The 17,127-nt window shown below is 43.4% G+C and overlaps 1 protein-coding gene across 1 annotated transcript in view; it reads right to left on the bottom strand.

Annotated features, from left to right (window-relative positions):
• Positions 1-2,446: 2,446 nt before the first annotated feature.
• TNR (tenascin R) overlaps positions 2,447-17,127 on the bottom strand; it is a 663,536-nt gene continuing 648,855 nt past the window's right edge. The window contains exon 22 of the mRNA XM_082265604.1: positions 2,447-3,056. Within this exon, the coding sequence (XP_082121730.1) occupies positions 2,946-3,056 (111 nt within the window). The 3' untranslated portion in view covers positions 2,447-2,945. The remainder of the gene's footprint in view (positions 3,057-17,127) is intronic.

The following is a 17,127-nucleotide window of genomic DNA, read 5'->3' as shown; positions in this document are numbered from 1 at the left end:
GCTGTGTCTTCAGTGCTACACAGGAAGCTCACTCCTCTTGCAAATGTCAGGCAATTATACAAAGACGTCTCCATTTACCAAAAAGAATCAGAGGAGCAAGAGAGGAGCTGAATTTGGCACATTAAATATTAGCAAGACATTTACTCTTCTGCCTGCTGAAAAACATTTTTGCAGGTGCTAAAGGGACTGAAGAACTGCTGTCTCCACAGGGAGCAAGGTCAATAAAAGTTAAATATGGACTTTGCCCCAGCGAAAAGGGGGAAATAATAATTCTAATATTAATAATAATAATAATAATAATAATAATAAAAAACACAGCTTCCTTGGTAAGAATAATTCAGCTGTAGAAAGGATGAAGGTCAAGCAATGGGCAAATGAACAGTCAGTATTTGTAGCAGAAAGTAAGGATGAGGCAATGCAAAACATTTTGCTAAATAATTTATGATAGGAAAAGGGGGGCTAAATACTGTACAATAAAGAATATATGAAAAAAGGAAAGTGCACTGCAGGGAACAAAATCAATAACTTAATCTATAAAAAAGAATGTTGTAATGATAGGAAGGTAGTCTAAGACAGTGGTGGGTTTAGACTCCATACTTGCCCCTTTGATGATGAGTTATTTACAACCATGGCTGCACTTTATTCTGGGGCTGAAGTGCTAACACTATATATTAATACAGTTTACAGAGCCTTGAGTGCCTTTTAATGCCCAAGCGCAAAAAACACAAGAATGCTGTTTTTGTGCTAGAAAAGCTACTTCTAGATTACCATGTGACTTAGGTTCTCTCTTTCTTTACTGGGTCCTGATTTCACATGATGTATGGGCTAAGTTCTGTATGGTGGCCATTCCCCTGTGCAATGAGGCTGCCTTAGTGGTCAGCGAGGGCACCTTTATTGGGCAGAGACTTTACGATGGAACTTAAGGCCAGAGAAAAACCTTTAACAAAGTGAGACTAAACCACAGAGGCGTAAAAAATAATGTTTTTTTGGCCAATGTGGTTAATAGCAAGTATCTTGTTAAGGCTACACATAAGCAGTACTTTAGAAAGAAGCATCTGCTATTGCTAGACAAACCTTAATTTCTACATTTTAAGTTCAGGTTGGAATGTGTTGGAATAAGTTTGAAGCTGAATGGAGAACTGGAGCAGGGGAGCCACAAGACAATCTAATGTCCCACACAGTATATCCTTGAAAGTGGAAGTACAGAAGTACAAACCCCCAGGGGTTTTTAGCAGCAAAAAATATTTGGTAGAATATATGAAACTGTAATTTTGTATAAAAATTCCTTTATTAGTAAATAGAAAAAATGTAAAAAGCACACATGATAAAAAATCCCCAAAGGGGAAAGTTGATGAATTATGAGCTCTGGTTACAAACAAAGTAACATGATATTACAAAAGTAAATGACAATCGCATAATATGGATTATCACATGAAAATGTGGGAACGCTGACGCGTTTCGACCTAGGAAGTAAGGCCTTCCTCAAGGGGTCTGTGATGTCAAAGTGTCACTATCAATTGAAGACCAGAGAGCATATTAATGACTGAAGAGTCACCTTCCAAGATGGAGGCATGAACCCTTCCACCGAAGGCGGTGAAGAAGATGCGCAGGACTACAAGATAGGTAGGCTACAGATGTAGTTTGTCAAGCAATATCTTGGCCAGTTTGCTTACAACATCTTGAGTCATTTAACAGTGATTTCGTGCGCTACTTTCTTTTCCATTTAGGCTACAGATGTGGCTCATTGTAGTCCTGCGCATCTTCTTCACGGCCTTCGGCGGGAGGGTTCATACCTCCATCTTGGAAGACGACTCTTCAGTCATTAATATGCTCTCTGGTCTTCAATTGATATCGCCACTTTGACATCACAGACCCCTTGAGGAAGGCCTTACTTCATAGGTCGAAACGCATTGGAGTTCCCGCATTTTCATGTGATGATCTATATTATGCGATTGTCATTTACTTTTGTAATATCGTGTTACTTTGTTTGTAACCAGAGCTCATAATTCATCAACTTTCCCCTTTGGGGATTTTTTATCATGTGTGTTTTTTACATTATTTCTATTTACTAATAAAGGAATTTTTATACAAAATTACAGTTTCATATATTCTACCAAATATTTTTTGCTGCTAAAAAAACCCTGGATGTTTGTACTTCTGTACTTCCACTTTCTAGTTCCTATTTGGGGTGTGCAGAATATATACTACTAGTATAGTATATACTGTATATAATACTATATGTGGTGTTTCCCTTTGCTACACAGTATATCCCGTTTCCCCTTTCTCTGCAGGCTCCCAGTTGGAGAACAATACATTTCATGAATAATAAACTAAAGAAGGGCCACAAAAAATATAAATAACAGTTTCTGACAAATTTTTCTTTCCCTGGCAACCTAATGGATGAAATTGAGCAGGGTATTGGGGGGGGGGGGTAAAGATAGTCAGCCATCTATGCAGATAAAGTATCCTGCATACAATAGTCTTCTGACTTTAATATTTTCCCAGATTGAAATAGGTGCCTTGTGAGGAAAAAGGGTCGGAGCCTGTAGGAATCATTCATGTGGCAGAACCCAGCACCATATTGTGTCCAGTACTCCCACTTGTTTTACTGTCTGCAATAAATATCTTATGACATGGGTAATAATAAAAAATAATATAACTGATAAATCCTATACAACAAGATTTACATATGCCTAGGGCTAAACTGTAAATATAGGCCATGAACCTTGAGTTTACTTGCTCAGTGAACTGTATGGAAAAGAGTGTTGCATTACTCCAATGATGCAAGCACCCAAAAATATGATATTGCCCACCACTGATCTGAAAAAAAAGACAGATTCTAAGATGAAGGAAATGGGTATAGGTGACTTTGCTGGTGATGTGATAGAGGGCCATGATAGACAGATGAGGGTGAAGTATGTTTTTGACTGGTGGGTCATCTAAAATTAGAGCTGGAGGGAGCGTTTCTTCATGGTACGATGGTTGTATGGTCTCATCTTCATCTCCACAAAAGGGATAGAAAACTCATGGCCTTTCCAGTGATACCAGTTTATTCCCTGTAAAAGAAAATAGAAAGAAAAAAAAATATATAAATGAGTGAAACACATTAACATGTGCAGCTCACTTAGTCCCTTGAAATAGAAACAACATTACTTAAAAGGTGACTCCACTTTCATGGTTAAAACAATTTGCACATTTAAAAAATAAATAAATTATATAGCATATACAATTGCAACACAAGTCACATTGTAATTGAATGTTATTCAAATTATCTTTCCTTTTTTAATCTGCAGAGCTGTCATTTTCTGTAAAATGAAATACAATATGGCTACCTGGAGGAGTTCTGTACACAGAAATGTAATTTCCCTGCTTGTGTGATTGGCTTGCTGATTTTCCCAGAAGTCGACACTAAGATACAAATTCAATTTTGGTGAGCTACTCCTAAAGGGAAATAATGTCTAAAGGGATGCAGACCCTGCAATTTTTCCACATAAGAGCCCTGCAGGTGCAGCAGCTGATTGATACATGTAAAGACACTCCCATACAGATTCACTTGGCACATGGACACAGACAGACAAACAGTGCAATAACAAAAGGTAGGAAGGTAGGAATCTGCAACAAAGTTGCAACAGATAGTGGGGGCGCATTCCTCCGGAGGCGCACACGCACTCCAATTGGCTAGAGGGTGAGCCAATCAGTGGGTCCAGCAGACGCGATGTCCGCTGGGCACCTACGATCGCTCCCCATGGAGACAGAATGACGGTCTGCCGATGTAAGCAAAGCAGATCACTGTTCTGTCAGTGATGAACACAGGCATCCTGTGTTCCTCCTATTTAGGAACACAGGTCTCTGTGTTCTTCCAGTTAGTACAACCCCCGCACAGTAAAAAAGCACCCCCTAGGGACACACTTAACCCTTTGATCGCCCCTGGTGTTAACCCCTTCCCTGCCAGTGTCATTAGTACAGTAACATATTTTTAGCAAACTTTTAGCACTGATTACTTTAGTAATGTCACTGGTCCCCTCAAAAGTGTCAGGTGTCCGATCTCTCCGCCGCAATGTCGCAGTCCTGCTAAAAATCGCAGATCGCCGTCATTACTAGTAAAAAATAAGTAAATAAATAAAAATTACATAAATCTATCCACTAGTTTGTAGACGTGATAACTTTTGCGCGAACCAAGCAAGATACATTATTTGGAATTTTTTTTTACCAAAAATATGTAGCAGAATACATATTGGCCTAAACTGATGAACAAAAAAAATATTTTTTAATTTTCTTTTATTGGGAATGAAAGTAAAAAATATTGTTTTTTTTTCAGAATTGTCATTCATAGCTCAAAAAATAAAAGGTGATCAAATACCGCCAAAAGAAAGCTCTATTTGTGGAAAAAAAAGCATATGAATTTTGTTTGGGTACAAACACTTAGAAGCAGATCAATGCATCAGCGAATAGAAAAACAAATCAGAGTCCATATAAAGTCCGTGAAACCAGGTGCTAAGGGTCAGAAGTGAAATTAAATCAAGATTCCAACACCATAGATGGAATCTTGATTTCATTTCCCTTCTGACCCTTAGCACCTGGTTTCACTGACTTTATATGGACTCTGATTTGTTTTTCTATTCGCTAAAGCTTTGATGTGCTTCTAAGTGTTTGGCGCTGTACTTCTCTACTATTATTATTTCCTGGTTTGATAACACCTTTGTATGAGCAGCCTTCTTTTGTTTATCAAGCACGGCTATCCTCCTTTTTCTAATCTTTTTTGGGTACAGCGTCGCACAACCCATGCAATTGTCAGTTAAAGTAACGCAGTGCCGTATTGCAAAAAGTGGCCTGGTCATTAGGGGGTAAAACCTTTCCAGTCCTTAAGTGGTTTAGGTGAACCTGCATTTTATATATGCATTGTATACAACTTAAAGTTACTTCAGAGTTGCCTAAAAGAAATCACTTTCCCAGGTGCTGTCATGCTGTAGTGATCTGCTGCCAAAGCAAAAAGTTATTTAACATTTTCAACCTACTTGAACCTTACACAGGCCATATTGCCATAAGACAGTGCTCAGGCCTTGAGTGAAGCATCATGGCATCTCTCAGAAAAATTTCTGTATCTTAAAGCAGAGTTCCACCCTGGGAAAGTTTTTTTTAATAAAAGTACCCTCGGGACAGTCAGGGCTAGTGCATTCCACAATGGCTAGCCTCTAATCTGTCCCGGGTTGCACTTACCTTTTAGAAGAAATACTTACATTGAAAATGTATTGTCCAGCGCTGCCATCTCAGGTGTGGGCAGCTTGAAGCCAGCGCGATCCTCTTCTGCGTCCTCTTCCGTCTTCTTCGGTCCCATGATGCACTGCACCGGCCCCGCCGTCACTTCCGGTGCCGCAGCGTCATCCCTGAACAGCTTCTGGGCATGCCCATAAGCTGTTTAGCAAGGTATTACGGCGCCTGCACCGGAACTGACGTCGGGGCTGGTGCAGGCGCATTGATTCCTGGGAGCGATGACGTTCAGCTCCCAGGAATCATTGCAAGCCAGGAAGTGACCGCCGAGGGGAGGAAGAGGAAGTAAGGTGAGTATATTTTCTTCTAAACAAGGTATGTAAGAAAAAAAAAATTGCGATTATCCATTTGTTTTTCAGGTAACCCGGAGCAAGAAGATGGAGGTAAGTATAATTTTAGGCTTTAAAGCAAACCTTGTCCCTTTTCAAAAGGTTTACACAATTACAAGCTTCCCCATTACAGGGTAATCACATCTCTTTTACGGTGGAACATTTATTGGCTCTCATGTCATTTTTGGCACACTAAAACCAACATAGATCACTGTAAATTATTAGCAGACTTTTAGCATGCATTGAAAAGGGCATTTGCTCAAAAGATAAGACTTTATTAAGACAGGATATAAGACTATAATTCTAGTCTGTAGGTTCCCACTCTAATTGTACCACCCTGGTTTGGTCACATCTAGACTATTCCCCCCAGTTCTGGTCTCCAGTCCGAAGAAAGGCAACAAAGTTTATAAGGTGACTGGAGGACCTCAGTTATAAAGAAGACTACATACATTAAACTGATTCACCCTGGAGAAGAGACACTTTAGAGGAGATATGATTGCAATATACAAATATCTAAATGGCGATTCTAGCATAACGAGAAAGATATTCAGTGTCAGATCACTTAAGAAGACACGTGGCCACTCAATGAAGTTGGACGAGAAGAGGTTTAACCAAAACTACGCAGGGTTTTTTTTACTGTTAGAGCGGTAAGGATGTGGAACACCCTTCCACAATTGGTGATGTCAGTGGTGAGTGTCAATCATGAAAAAAAAACTCTTAGATGGGCATCTTAGCAAACACAATATACAGGGATATGGGAAATGGTAGAGACATAAATGCATACACACTCATACACCCACACAACCCACACCCACATAGGTAAAACTGAATAGACAGGTGTCTTTATTCACCCTTATCATCTATGTAACTAGGTATATGTGTGATATTAATGAGATATCTGTCAAAAGGCAGTTAAATCACCTTAGTAATAGAGAGATTTAAGATTTAAGATGTTAAGCATTTCATGGCAGACTAACGGAATCTTTAATACAACACAAAAGAAAGGTCTGGTCTCGATTTCAACACTGCTAATGATGGAGGTGTAAAATGACATGTGAGTGTGCCACAGAGCTGAGGTATGTCTAGTAGATCTACACTTTCCAAGCACTGCAGAAGAGGAGAGGAAACTTCCTATTCATGCCCTGAGCACACATGATCACCAGAATATCATTACATCAGGCTTGGATTTGTGTAATGACACACATACAACCTTTTATTACAATAGGAAATGTAGTTTGTGGGTAGCACAGCGGATAAGTGGTTAGCAGCACTAGGGTCTTTGGTTCAAATCCCAACCACGGCACTACCTGCCTGGAGTTCTCCCTGTGCCTGCGTGGGTTTCCTCCCTCACTCCAAAGACATGCTGGTGGGTTAATTGGCTCCTGTCTAAATTGGCTCTAGTACTGTATGTGTATGGATGAGTGTGAGTTAGGGACCTTAGATTGTAAGCTCCTCGAGGGCAGAGAGGGATGTAAATGTATAATACATATGTAGGGCTGCATAAATTGATGCTATATAAGTACCTGTAATAAGGAAATAAAAGGCTGGTGTGTGGAGGTGACAGCAGGCTAATTTTTTATCACGTTCTCTGGAACATTAAATGATCAAGAATCCAAAAATTTATATGTTGGAAATCAAGGTGTAAGCCCACACAGTTATGTGACCATATTGGTGGCATAATAAAACTGACTTTTAAGGGCACCTAATTTGCCTGACCTTATTTATATTTTTGTTATCTGATAAAAGTCTGACATATACTACAGCAAATTATTATTTTTTGACCAATAGTTGGTTCTTCTATAGCAGTCTTTTTCAACCAGGGTGCCAAGCCACCCTGGGGTGCCTGAAGGCTTATTTAGGGGTGCCTTGGCAAAATGCCTAAAAATTGCCTAAAGTTTGTATACAAGCCAGCCGATAGATGAAGGCTGCCTTTTAGTTACACAAAGCCACAGGTCAGGTTTTCATTGTGCACCAATACACCCTTCTAGCTGCAAGCTTTGTCAATTGCCAACGTTGTGCCTGCACAACATCCTTGTTTGCCCCTCCCCTGCCCCTGCTTCCGTCAACAATGGGGTCACATTAACTGAGTGAGGGAGAGAACCCAAGGGAGAAAAGAAACAATAGAATACTAGTCAGTACCTGTGTGCAAAGGTGTGTTTGCTTTGGAAGAATAAATCCCCTCCTACGTTGGGTGTCCTATGTATCGGTGGATGTTGCTAAGTTATGTAAAACTATTATTTTAGTTTTTTACATTTTAGCATGGAGTGCTTAGGGATTGTGCAGAATTGTCAAAGGTGCCTTTACTGAAAAAAAGTTGGGAAACACTGCTCTATATAAGGACATGGCGGTATCAGCAGTCAACCAGGCCCCTTTATAAAGCAATGATTTCTTGAATAATCTATACCCATCTACCTCCTTGATGGACTTTTGTCCTTTGAGGTCCTTGTACAGAGGCATATGCTTCTTCTCATCTTCTTTTAATTTCCTTTCTGGCTCTCTGTCCTGACAATGAAAGTGCTGCTAGCATGAAAATCTAATCGTTTGCTATCTGCACATTTTTCTGTCATGTTGATATAATTTATACTTTGCTCTTTTTTTCCAGTGCGTTTAACTACAAATTTTCTATGTCCAAAATAAGACACAACTATTTGTCATTTACTTGCGCAGAAGGGGATTATAGTATATGGCTACTTTTCTTCAGCATCTTACTCTGCATTAGCTGAAAGGAATTGTAAAATGCTCATTTCCAGCAGTAATTCAAAAGACTAATTACAGTAAATCACAGATGACCTCGCCGATGTAAGTATTTTAATGTGTAATTAAGCGATCCTCGCAGTAAAGGATGGGATATATACCAATTCTACATTGCTTGTACACACTATATTATTTTCATTGATTTCACCAGGGTAATTGAGATGTAATTGGAAGCCTGAAGCATCTTCCAGATATGTATGTTTTGCTACAGCTATAATTTTTCCAAGTGGTCAATAGGCTAGTGCAGGGTTGCTGGAGGGAATTTATAAGCCCTTTGGTGAAGCTTAGTCTTAACAGACAATCTTTCCCTTGAGGCTTGTTCACCATAAAGAGAGGGCTTGTATTTTTATGTCTCTGTCACTGTGTCTACATGCATGAGCCTATATTTAGTACTTTAAGTTCAATATGAAGATGTTTCCCCAGTGACACTGCTTTTCTCTATAGCTTATGTTGGTGACATTACGCAATGAAAATTTGTTGCCTGCTGCGTGCAACTTAGATGCTTCACTTGTTGTTTTAGATGCGTTCACTACTGAGGCATGCAAGTCTACACAGTGATAAAAGTCTTAGGGGTTGATTTACTAAAGGCAACAAGGCTGTATGTTTTGCAAGAGAATTTTCCATTAGTTCAGTAAATGTGCTAAAAATTCACTTTGCAAAGAAAACCCATGAATGAATAAATACCCATCATGTGGAAAACAAAATTATGATTGCATGATGGAGGACCAATGATGGAAGTAGGCCTTTGCCTTGGTTACTAAGCTTAGGAAAAATGTCCTCTTCAGGCACTGCCAACCCGCCTGGCTGCAGCTGCACCTTTCACTAGCCCACCTGGCTAATTCTCCACAGTCCTATCTGACAGTACACTCACCAGCCACCCGGATAACTTCTCCCTGGAGATCTCTTAGACATGCTGACTCTCTCCCATTGTCCTCACACCTACTCCCGGGTATCCAGGACAGGACTCCTCTGTGTGATGAAAGAGGGTCCTTCCAGCACCCGAACCCAAGGCACAAGGCCACCCACAGATTTGGGGGCTCTCTCAAGGCCCACGATAACCTCCTCAAAACATCTCCAATCTTCCACCCAACAGCACTGCCCCTGCTGGCCTGACTCAGTGTATAAAAGAGGGGTCTACCCCCTGCCAGCCCACTTGCTGGGGATTGGATGGGGCCTTCCTCAATACTCCAGACAGCTTCTCCTAACCTCCCTTCCATTCTTCTGGAAGCTTCTCCTAGGTTCCAGCAAGTAGGGGGAGGTACCAGAGGTGCTGCTTGATGAGTCATTCCAGCCTCCCTGAGTCACTCACCCTGACCCAGCTTCAACCCAGCTTGGCTCTTAGCCAAGCTACATTTATCTACACTACAAACTTTGTACACTACCCTAGCACACTAGCTACATGGTGCTACATTAAGTATTCTCTTGTTAAGTATTTTGTTAGGTTAAGTATTTTATTTATCTTATTTTGAAAATTATGTAATTTATAATCCTTCAGGTCTGAAGCTTTAGCTCATGTACAGAAAAAGATTAGCAATAAAAATACAGTACCAACTTTAGGTAAACAAGCTCTTTATTGTAGCGATTCTATATGAAAAACAAGGCCGGTCATACAGATTATGTGTTTTTGTCATCATTACAAAAAATGCATTAGACAAAAAGATGTATGACTATCATTTCTATAATAACATGTATCGATAAGTAATCTTTTATTTAATGTTTAAATTTCCTGTATTGATTTAGAATAGATTTTTTGAACATGTTTTACATCTGTTGTTATTTTTTTGGTAAAATGTAATAAATATATATTGTAATATAAAAAATCATTTGTATGTGAACAGCCAATTTGCCTTTAGTAAATCAACCACCTTGAATTTGAAGGTTTAGTAATAGGAATAATTTGTGATTTCAGTTAATTTAATTTTGCCACAAAATTACCAATTTTGCTTTGAAAAAGTTGTCTATGAGTTTTGCTTATTGATCTGCTTAGGTGAAATTTGATTGAAAAAAAAAATCTTCTATTTTCTTTTTTTTTATTATTATTATTTATTTAGAGTATTTCTTGGGATGATGGGTCAGATTTGGGGTCATTTGTTTTGTTTTTTAATTATTCATTGTTTAATGTGTGCTTGTTGTCTTTTTGTTCATTTTGGCACTGTTTCTGTACTGTTCTTTCTCTGTCGCTCATTGACAGACGTAGTCCTCTTGATTAATATCAGATTGGGTTATGCTGCCCTCTACAGGAGTAGGACTAGGCAGAAGGAAAAACGTTCTGGCCACACCTTAGGGGCAGTCCCAGAGGGTATATCCTCTTCCTGTCTGCTGCAGGAAATCAGTTTTTTTCTGTCTAGTCAGGAGTAAGGACCTAAGCTCCTTGCTGGGATCTTTTGGTCCTGGCAAGATTTTTTTAGAAAAACTTTTTTCTTTTTTTTAGGTAGTTGTTTTCTCCAGTTTTCCTGTGAGATCTTCAAGCAAATCACGCCGGATCTGGGCGACGGGCTGGATGTTGAGATCCAGTGGTCACCCCAGCCGGCCTACGAGCGCGCGCAGGCCATAGCTCTGCGCTGGGTCGGCCGCGACACATTCAAGTAAGTATGCGGGACCGGGCGACGGGCTGGATGTTGAGATCCAGTGGTCACCCCGGCTCAGCCTACGAGCGCGTGCAGACCATAGCTCCGTGCTGGGTCGGCCGCGACATAGTCCCATTAGACGGGGACTGACCCTGCGAGTTGAACGTCTCGCTTGAACGCCAGGAACCAGCAGAGTCACGGCGTCCGTATTGGTCGACAGCCCCCCATCTCGGTGGAGAGGGTACTGTGAAGAGAGGGTGCCCGTCAGTTCCGGTATGGTAAGTAAATATTCCCCCTTCCCCCCTGTGGGTTTTTTTTTGGGGATACGGGCCCCTCTGTGTATGGTCGGATCCTTTCTGACATTAAGGTTCCCCCTTTTAGCCTATGACAAATTCACCTATCCCCTGGATAGTGTGATCTGGTTTGGGAGCTGATACTCCAGCAGGCTTGGTTTGGGAACTAAACACTCTAAGCAAACCTTGGTTTAGGAGCTGATACTCTAGCAACCTTGGTTTAGGAGCTGACACTTCAGCTGGCTTGGTTTGGGAGCTGACACTCTAAGCAAACCTTGGTTTAGGAGCTGACACTCCAGCAGGCTTGATTTAGGAGCTGACACTTCAGCTGGCTTGGTTTGGGAGCTAACACTCTAAAAGCAACCTTGGTTTGGGAGCTAACACTCTAACAACCTGGGTTTGGGAGCTGACACTTCAGCAGCCTTGGTTTCTCCAGCAGATTGATCCAAGGAAGCCTGGTTCGATTTACCATAGTAAACATATAAGCCTCCAGAGCAAAGGAGGTATAGCCTACCTTAGACTGTAGCTATCGCCAGGCTCCCGCAGGCCGACAGGCCGCCATCAGCCGTTCCAGAGCCGGTCACTGGCCGCTGCACTGGAGGAGCCACGCTAGATCGGCAGTCCGCCGCCATTTTGTTGTAGACCACATGTCTGCATTGCCTACACAGGCCGCCCGCAGGTCACACAGGCCGCCATTTTTTCGAAGTCTATTGTCTTCTACATGGGGGTGGCCATGTTTGATGTGCCCAGCCGACCTCGAGGAGTAGCTGGGAATGCTGGAAGGCGTGCACAGGGGGCGGAGCCACTTCCTTTCACCCGGGAAACCTTGTACAGGACTTCCCAGTCTGCATAGGACAACGCTGACAACAGTTTGATAAGGAAACTTCTCTGCATCAGGTGGTGAGCCCTTGGGGTCTCTCTTTCTCTCTGTGGGGGTCCAAAGCAGGTACACTGAGGGGCGCTATTGCGCTGGTGCATTTCAGATAAAAAAAAAGGTATTTTTATTTTTTAAAATTTTTTTCACTGGCAAAGTGTCCTGGATTAACATGGACCCTGCCACACATGTATCGCCACCTGATCCCCTCGAGGTGGCTGCAGGACCCTCCAGTTCCCCACTGACTATTGAGTCATTGGAATCAGTTTTGGAAAATTTTGTATCCCGGGTGGAAGTGGCTTGTCAGGGACAGGGCGCAAGGAAGCGACCCCCGCCTACCCCCATTTCATCTGAAACTTCAGATTCAGAGTCTGAGCCTATCCCTGCAGTTGCAGGTACCTCATCTGGGGTTTGTGTCTCGGGTACTGTCTCTTCAGACAGTGAGGAGGATGTTTCAACATCTACCATAGCCCGAGAGGAAGCGTTGGTAGCCGTTCGGGAAACCTTAGGACTACAGGTTACACCATCAAGAAGTAGCTGATACTGAGATTCCATTTGGTACTAATAAACGCGCCAAAATGGCGAAAGTATTTCCCTTACCCAAGTGTTTCGGTAATGTAATTAAGGAAGAATGGGGTCATCCAAAACGAGCCCCTACTATTTCCAAACGCATTAATAGGCGTTATCCGTTCGAGGAATCCCTCCTCAAGAAGTGGACAGTACCATCTATGGTGGATTCTCCAATCTCCAGATTGAACAAATCTACGGTTATCCCATTGGAGGATGCTCCGTCCCTTAAGGATTCAGAGGATCGTAAGGTGGAAGCCGTGTCTCGCGCCATCTTTTCCCTGAGTGGGTCAACTTTCAGACCAGTAATTGCTATTGGTCTGGTTTCTCAAACTGTAACAGTATGGACCAAGTGGTTATGCCGGGACTTAGAAGGGAGTGATATCCCTCAGGCGGTATCAGATCTGCTAGATCAGATGATACAAGGGTTACAGTTTATCTGAGACGCTGCGCTAGACGCCACTCCATTATTGGGGCGAGCATCAGTCTCAGCAGTGGTTCTCAGGCGTACACTGTGGCTAAAATGTTGGTCGGCAGACCAAGGTTCCAAGAAGGCTTTGGCTAATCTCCCTTTTCAGGGTGAGCGCCTATTTGGGGCCAACTTAGATGAGATTATCAAGGATCTCACTGGAGGCAAGAGCACTTTCTTGCCACAAAGTACTAAGGGTAAAGGACCTCGTCAGAGACGGGGGCCTTCCTTTTCCGCCCATAAGAAGTTTTTTCGCCCCATGAGCGAAAAAGCAAAGCCCTCCAAAACTCCTTCGGGAGGTTTTAAGGGGCGCTGGTCGGGCAAGCAAAAGCCCGGCTCCTCCAGACCTGAAGATAAGACTACTAAAGCCTGAAGGTGCGCCCCCACCCATAGCTGGGGTGGGGGGACGTCTTCACCGGTTTCCGGATCCATGGCTTTCCAGAATCCCGGACAAATGGGTTCGCAAAGTCATAAGGTCAGGTTACAAGATCGAGTTTCGATCTCTCCCACCGGTGCGATTCTTCCCTTTCAATATCCGACTGTCCCCGGATCGCTTAGAAGCTCTGCAGGGAGCGGTCACGGATTTACTGCAACAAGGAGTGGTAGTCCACGTTCCTTGGACAGAGCGTTTTCAAGGGTTTTATTCAAACCTGTTTACAATACCCAGGAAAGAGGGTAAGGTGCGTCCATTTCTGGACTTAAGAGCACTCAAATCTTTTTTGTCAAGATACAAAAATTCAAAATGGAATCCATTCGCACAGTAGCAGCCTCCCTGCATCAAGGGGATTTTCTAGCGTCCATAGACATCAAGGATGCCTATCTTCACATTCCCATTTACGCAGGACATCAGCGTTTCCTGCGTTTTTCCGTAGAAGAGAACCATTATCAGTTTGCGGCGTTGCCCTTTGGTCTCGCCTCAGCTCCTCGGGTCTTCCCAAAGGTGTTGGCCCCAGTGTTGGCGCTGTTGCGTCAACGAGGCATATCGATTCTAGGTTACCTAGACGATCTTCTGCGCCGTGCGGAGTCTCCGCAGATCTTGTTACAAAACTTAGAGATCACCATGATCTCTTTGCAAGAGTTCGGGTGGCTGGTGAACCAGCAGAAGTCTTCTCTGGTTCCCACCAGGAGGCTTGAATATCTGGGTCTAATTCTAGACACATCCAGGGCAAAGTATTCCTTCCGGCAGGGAAACTCCGGAAGATTCAATCAGCAATTCAGTTGTTACTATCCGACAACTGGCCTTCTCTTCGGACTTGCATGAGGGTCCTGGGCTTGAGGGTGGCTTCCTTCGAAGCAGTACCATTTGCCCAGTCCCATACCCGAATCCTTCAAGGAAAAGATTCTTCTCAAATGGAATCGGAATCCAGAATCTCTGGACAATCGGATCCGATTGAGCGAGCGGACCAGGGAGTCTCTGGTCTGGTGGCTTCGGTCTCCGATGCTTAGCCAGGGGAAGTCATTCTTCCAACATACTGGACGATTGTCACCACGGATGCCAGTCTATCCGGGTGGGGAGGAATTCTCGGTCAATTATCTGCTCAGGGGCTTTGGTCCCTGGAAGAGTCCAGGTTACCGATAAATGTATTGGAACTAAGAGCGATCAGACTTTGTCTGATGCATTGGATCGAGCAGCCCCGGGGCAGCCCGGTGCGGATCCAGTCGGACAATGCCACAGCAGTGGCTTATGTCAATCATTTAGGGGGCACCAGGAGTGTCCTGGCGGCCATAGATGTGGCCAGCATTCTTCGTTGGGCGGAACGATTGTTCCAGCTCTCTCTGCGGTATTCATTCCGGGGATGAATTGGCAGGCAGATTATCTCAGCCGTCAGATTCTGGATCAAGGGGAATGATCTCTTCATCAAGAGGTATTCCACCAACTGTGCCTCCGTTGGGGCACCCCGAGTGGGATCTGTTGGCATCTCGGCTCAACAGGAAAGTGCGGAGGTTTGTGGCTCGCTCCCACGATCCTCTAGCAGACACCGCAGACATGCTGATCGCCCCGTGGGGGCAGTATCAGCTACTGTATGCCTTCCCTCCTCTCAAGTTACTGCCGAAGCTTCTTCGCAGGATAGAGGTGGAGGGAATCCCAGTTATCCTGGTAGATCAGGACTGGCCTAGTCGGGCTTGGTACGCTGACCTGGTCAGGCTCGTCGCAGACGTTCCTTGGCGACTTCCTCTTAGGGAGGATCTGCTATCGCAGGGACCGATCTTCCATCCTGCTTTACGATCGCTGGCTTTAAACGGCCTGGCTATTGAGACCCAGGTGCTGAAGGACAAGGGATTGTCAGCTTCAGTTATTCCTACTCTAGTTAAAGCAAGAAGAGCGACTTCCAGAAAGATTTATCATCGCACATGGAAGTCTTAGATTGCGTGGTGTGAATCCCTTGGGTTCCCTCCACGTTGTTATTCGGTGGGCCGAATATTGGCCTTTCTGCAACAGGGGGTTGAGTAGAAGCTGACCTTGAGTGCTATCAAGGGTCAGGTTTCAGCATTAGCAATCTTCTTTCAGAAGCTTTTGGCTATTCATTCCTTGGTGCGGAATTTCATCCAGGGGGTGCGACACCTGGCTCCGCCAGTGCGCGCACCTTTACCACCCTGGGGTCTTAATTTGGTGCTGTCGGTTCTTCAGAAACCTCCCTTTGAAAATATCAGGGAGATTCCCTTGCTTACTTTATCCCAAAAGGTGGCCTTCTTGGTGGCCATTACTTCTGCACGCAGGGTGTCAGAACTGGCCGCATTATCCTGTCGTTCCCCATATCTGGTGGTTCATAGGGATAAGGTTGTTCTTCGTCCGAATCCATCCTTCCTTCCTAAGGTGGTTTCAAAGTTTCATTTGAATGAGGACATGGTATTGTCTTCCCTGTGTCCTAAGCCCAGTCATCCTCGAATTTGCGTTGCATTCCTTGGATGTAGTTCGGGCGATCAGGGTATACTTGAATACTAAGGATTCATTTCGTAATACGGAATCACTGTTTGTGATCACGGATGGCCCTAAGAAGGGTTTGCCTGTTTTTCTGCCGCGACCATCTCTAGATGGATCAGACAGACGGTGGTATAGGCTTATTATATTTAAGGGTCGGGATCCCCCGTTCCCTGTTAAGGCGCACTCTATGCGGGCGCTTAGTGTTTCCTGGACCGTCCGCCATCAGGCGTCAGTGGTTCAGGTTTTCAAGGCGACTACTTGGTCGTTGGTTCAAACCTTTACAATATTGTATAAGGTTTATGTGATGGCATCGTCAGATGCCTCTTTTGGCCGCAAGGTTCCTGCAGGCCGCTGTTTGAGGAGACTGTTGGTCTACCTCGAGGGTTTGTTGGGTAGGTCTTATCTGTTTGCTCGATGAGTCCCTTGATACTTCTGGTTGGCTCCGGTTGGGCCTTCTGGATTTTGATTTCTGTTCCAACCCCTCATTTGTGGCACTGCTTTGGGACGTCCCAATCTGATATTAATCAAGAGGACTACGTCTGTCAATGAGCGACAGAGAAAAATGGATTTTTGTAAGATCTTACCGTAAAATCCTTTTCTCTTAGCTCATTGACAGACGTAGTATCCGCCCCTCTACTGTTGAGTTGGGTTGGGTTAAATTCTCTGACACTGCTTTGTGACAAAACTGATTTCCTGCAGCAGACAGGAAGAGGATATACCCTCTGGGACTGCCCCTAAGGTGTGGCCAGAACGTTTTTCCTTCTGCCTAGTCCTACTCCTGTAGAGGGCAGCATAACCCAATCTGATATTAATCAAGAGGACTACGTCTGTCAATGAGCTAAGAGAAAAGGATTTTACGGTAAGATCTTACAAAAATCCATTTTTTCTTTTTTAACTTAGTTAATTTTCTTGTGAGAAAAAGTGTGGAGAAAAAAAGAAAAACGAGGCAAATGAGTGGCACAAAAACAAGTCCAGTATAGTTGAAAAGAGCTTCAATAATTCTCAGCTTATTGCACTCTTTAAAGTCACTATAAACCACCTTAATATTGTCTTCCACATTGACTCTGATGTATTTAAAAGAAA

Source organism: Pelophylax lessonae, assembly GCF_965119305.1.
Source record: "Pelophylax lessonae genome assembly, chromosome: 8".
NCBI classification, from domain to species: domain Eukaryota; kingdom Metazoa; phylum Chordata; class Amphibia; order Anura; family Ranidae; genus Pelophylax; species Pelophylax lessonae.
This window is presented reverse-complemented; position numbering and strand designations above follow the sequence as displayed.